Genomic DNA, 5,104 nt, shown 5'->3' with positions numbered 1-5,104 from the left:
GGCAGAAAGCAGGGACCCAAATGACCCCTCTACCCAGAGGTGGTTTGGGGGGACAGGACCTGAGAGGGACCCTGTTTTCTGCAGCGGTGTCCTAGATCCCAGGGGCACAGCTTTATGACTGGGTAGGTGTGGCCCTGGTTTCTGGGATGGGAGGCCACACTGCTCTGTGACAGAGGGCCACACCCACCCCCTGGGAGAGGGAGCTGGGCTGTGAGCAGCTGTCAGGTTGGGCTGGCTGAGGAGGATGGCGTGCCTGGGTTTCCTTCTCCTCCTCCTCCTCCTTCTCGCCAGCACAGTGGCCCAGGGAGAGTATGGCGTGGTCCACGTGGTGTCACAGAACTGGAGCAAGGACTACTGTGTGCTGTTCAACTCGGATTATGTCACCTTGCCCCGGGACCTGCGCCACGCCCCACTCCTGCCCCTGTATGATGGCACCTCGGCACCCTGGTGCCCTGGCGAGGACTCCTCCCACCAAGCCCAGCCCAGCTCCCCCAGCCAGCGGCCCCTCCACCGGACCACGGCCATGGTCATGAGGGGCAACTGCAGCTTCTACGCTAAGGGCTGGCTGGCTCAGGGCCGAGGCGCCCACGGGCTGCTCATCGTGAGCCGGGCCAGTGGACAGCAGTGCGCAGACACCACCCTGGCGTCCCAGGACCCCCACAAGCCCCTGCCAGACCTCACCATCCCGGTGGCCTTGCTCCGATACTCTGACATGCTGGACATCCTTGGCCACACCCACGGGGGCGCCATGGCCCGAGTGGCCTTGTACGCGCCTCCAGAGCCCATCCTCGACTACAACATAGTGGTCATCTTCATCCTGGCCTTGGGCACCGTGGCCATGGGTGGCTACTGGGCCGGCCTGACCGAGGCCGATCGGCTGCAGCGGCGCCGGGCCCGAGGAGGAGGGGGGCCCGAGGGTCACAATCAGCAGGAAGCAGTGGCAGCCCAGGGGAGGCAAGAGGAAGACGATGAGGACACACCTGTGGACTTCACACCAGCCATGACGGGAGCAGTGGTCGCCATGTCCTGCTCCATCATGCTGCTCCTCTACTTCTTCTATGACTCCTTCGTCTATGTCATGATTGCCATCTTCGGCCTGGGCGCGGGCACCGGCCTCTACGGCTGCATGGCGCCCCTGCTGCACTACCTGCCCCTGCAGCAATACCAGTGGCCCCTGCCTGGCCACCGGGCCTGTCTGCGGCTGCCCCTGCTGCTGCTGGCCGGCCTGTGCGCGGTGGTGACCGGCCTCTGGGTGGCCTACCGCAACGAGGACCGCTGGGCTTGGCTCCTGCAGGATGCGCTGGGCATAGCCTACTGCCTTTTCGTCCTGCAGCGCGTGCGGCTGCCCAAACTCAAGAACTGTACCTTCTTCCTGCTGGCCCTGCTGGCCTTCGACGTCTTCTTTGTCTTCATCACGCCCCTCTTCACCAGGACCGGCGAGAGCATCATGGTGGAGGTAGCCTCAGGCCCGACAGATTCCTTGAGCCACGAGAGGCTGCCCATGGTGCTCAAAGTGCCCCAGCTGAGCTTCTCGGCCTTGGCCCTGTGTGATCAGCACTTTACCATCCTCGGCTTCGGTGACATCGTGGTCCCAGGCTTCTTGGTTGCCTATTGCCATCGCTTTGATGTGCAAATGCACTCACGCCAGGTCTACTTCATGGCCTGCACCGTGGCCTACGCCGTGGGTCTGCTGGTCACATTTGCTGCCATGGTCCTCACGCAGATGGGCCAGCCTGCCCTGCTCTACCTGGTGTCCAGCACCCTGCTCACCAGCCTGGCCGTGGCCACCTGCCGCCAAGAGCTCATCCTCTTCTGGACTGGCCAGGGCAGGGTCAAGACACCCGCCCAGCCCATGGCAGGGCTCTGTGGCACTCATCCAGATGGCTCCAAGCAGAAGCAGGAGGACACGGCAAACGTCCACACAGCCAGGGAGCCTGAGGGGGCCACCAACCTTTTGGCAGGGGACTTAGACAGCAGCCTCAGGGAGGACACAGCCAGGATTGTCACCACATCTGAGGACGAAGCCACCAGTCTGGTTGGCTGCAGTGACAGCTCCGAGGGCTGGAGTGATGCCAACCTGGACTCTGATGAGCTGCCTCTTGCCTCCCCCAGGGCCTCGGAGGAGCTGATGCCGCTGATGCCACTGATGCCATCACCCTCAGAGATGGGCCACGCACACACCCATGCCCATGCCCAGGCCCCGGCTCAGGCCCAAGTCCAGGCCGCTGACCTGCCCTGGAGGAGGCTGCACAAAAGGAAGGGTTTTAAGGTAAAGAAGAGCATGTCGACTCAGGCTCCCTTGTGAACCAGGCCCTGGGACATATGCCTCCAGAAGTGTTGGCAGAATACCGCAAAGCAAAGACACACATGGCAAAAAGAAATCGGGGCATTAAAGATATTCCAGATCTATCTAGCAGAGCCTCTTTGTGTGTTAGGATGATCAGAAAGCAGCCATGGAATAAGTCCACGCAGGGCCCAGAGGGCCCTTAGGATAGGGCACCACCCCAAATCATGCAGAGGGGGAAACTGAGGCTCAGAGAGGGCACACGACTTACACAAAGTTACTCAGCTAGGTCAAGATATTCTCCTAGAGCTTTCCAGGCAGTGATTTCTTCTATCCCTGCCTCCCCAACACCCACCCCAAGTCGGAGCCGCAGCTCCTTAGCCTGGCAGGCCCCATCCTGTCCCTGCAGCCCATCCCAGCTTCATTGCCCATCTCTTCTTCATGCTCAAGTCCAACTGAACCATTACTATTCCTTGATCACACCATGTCCTCTCCCTCTCTTTTTGCACGTGCTGTTCCCTTTGGCTGGGATGCCTTCCCATTCCAGACAAATTCCCCAAACCATCTCCCTGGCTCACTAAAACATTCCTCAGCATCCTTCAAGCATCAGCTCACATCCATCCTTTCTGGTAAACGACCCTGCTCAATGCATCCTGGACAGCAGTACCATGGCCAGGTGTGTCTGCACATACACTGAGTGTGCACCTGCTGTGTGCATTGCCCTGTGGTGGGCACCCAGGGAGGCTGCTGTCCAGCTGGGGCGTGGACAGGAAGTGGAAAACAGACAAGAAACAACCTGAGAATTGTCTTAAAGTGGAAGATAGAAAGGGTGGAGCTGGAGTGGAAGAATTGAGACCATGCCTCTATTTCCCATGCTTCCTTCATTGACTCTGGATAGTAGACAAGTCTCTTAACCCTCTGGGTCTCAATAGTTTCATCTTCAAAATGGGACTTACAATGCCATGTCCACCTGAAGACAGGGGCATGGACAAGGTGATCTCTTGGGGACACACACGTACACACTCACACTGGGGCATTTATATACTGAACACGCCCACAGTTTTTTTGGGCCATATGGTGTTTATATGTTGCTTCAGCAGAGTGCACAAACTCTGGATTGAGGGAAGGCTTCCTAGAGGAGGTTACTGCAGGTGAGAGAATCATAGGCTGTGGGCAGAGTGTGGTGCAGTGGTTAGGGTTCTAGAGCCAGTTGCCCACAGAAATTCCTGCTCTACTACTGACCTGTACTGTGTCATCGAGCAAGTGGCTTAACCTCTCTGTGCCTCAGTTTCCTCCTCTGTAAAATGGGATAATAATAGGATCCACCATAGGGTTTTGGTGAGGTTTGAATGTGTTGGTTTATGTAAGGTGATTGACACCATGCCTGCATGTGGGATGAGCTCTATGAATGTTAACTCTATTTATATTGTGTCCCTTCATGAAAGCCTTTCAGAATCAAATCCTACAAGGCCTTCGAGTTCTGGCCCCGACTTCCTCCCCACTTCCCTCCACACACGGTGTTCCTGCCCCTACCACCCCTAGGGAGTGGACAGCAGATCCCACCACATCTGTCTTCCCCCACAGGGCCCTCCCCAAGCTGGCTCCTCTCCCTGGAGCTTTGCCCTCCTTCCTCCTCCTCCAGAATTGGGCCTGGCCAGCCCTTTTCCTCCAGTCCCAGCTCAAATGCCCCTCCTGGGGGAGGCCTTCCATGATTATCCTTTCTAAACCAGCCCCCCAGCCTCAATCATGTTACTATACATCCTGTTTGCCAGTTTTTTCATCTCACCCATGAGGGCAGAGACCACTCTGTCTCATTCAGATGAGTAATTCCAGGGCCTAGAACAAGGCCTGGCATGTAGTAGATACTCAATTTATGTTTGTTGGAGGGAGGGAGGAAGGGAAGAAGGGAGGGAGGGAGGGAGGGAGGGAGGGAGGGAGGGAGGGAGGGAGGGAGGGAGGAAGGATCCATCTTGAATCATAGGGGAAGAGGGGACACTGCGAGGTAAGATGCCCAGGCCACCTCCCTGAGTTCCTGCAGGGCCTAGTGAGTGTGGAGATGAGACTCTAAGGGGACTGGATGGGTACTAGAGGTGGGGAGTTATGGGGCTGGAGGGGGTTCAACTAACGGGCATCTTTTAAAAAGCCCTACTTGCCCTAACTGGTTTGGCTCAGGGGATAGAGCGGCAGCCTGCAGACTGAAAGGTCCCAGGTTCAATTCCAGTCAAGGGCATGTACCTTGGTTACAGGCACATCCCCAGTAGGAGGTGTGCAGGAGGTGGCTGGTTGATGTTTCTCTCTCATCGATGTTTCTACCTCTCTATCCCTCTCCCTTCCTCTCTGTAAAACATCAATGAAATATATTTTTTTTAAAAAAAGCCCTACTTCCTGGTTCCCTTGGTACCTGAAGGCCTGGGCTGGACAAGGGCAGTGTGAGGAACCAGGGCCAGGACCCTGACGAAGGTGTTGACAGTCCCTCCTACTGGAGCCAGAGGCCATCTGGCCTAGACAGAGGGACCTCCGCAGGCCCTGGCTCGTCCCCAGGCCAGGCAGCCTCCCCACTGCTGATTTGCGTCACTGGGCCTGCCAGGGATGGGCTACATCCCTCTCCCCGCTCCCTACCCCTACCCCGTCCCCCCCCCACCCCCCGCCAGGCCCAAGGAGGCAGGCTGGACAGAGCCAAGCTTCTCTGTACCCTCTTACTCCCAGACTGGGGGACAAGAGAGCTCCTCTCTCCCAGAAACTTGCAGTCAGGGTGGCTCTGAGGACGCTGGACTTGAGCTCCCTGCAGTGGGGCAGATGCCTGGCACCAAGGAGAGGATT

General features: G+C 57.9%; 1 protein-coding gene across 1 annotated transcript; it reads left to right on the top strand.

Annotated features, from left to right (window-relative positions):
• On the top strand, positions 1 to 2,305 carry SPPL2C (signal peptide peptidase like 2C; the record flags this gene model as incomplete). The annotated part of the gene is made up of 1 exon (XM_079797097.1): positions 1 to 2,305. Exon 1 carries the CDS (start codon positions 245 to 247, stop codon positions 2,303 to 2,305), a length of 2,061 nt encoding a protein of 686 aa, XP_079653223.1. The 5' UTR covers positions 1 to 244.
• Positions 2,306 to 5,104: the final 2,799 nt, after the last annotated feature.

This window comes from Cnephaeus nilssonii (assembly GCF_951640355.1).
Source record: "Cnephaeus nilssonii genome assembly, chromosome: 19".
Lineage (NCBI taxonomy): Eukaryota > Metazoa > Chordata > Mammalia > Chiroptera > Vespertilionidae > Cnephaeus > Cnephaeus nilssonii.
The sequence above is the reverse complement of the archived record's forward strand: the minus strand, read 5'-3'. Positions and strand labels throughout refer to the sequence as shown.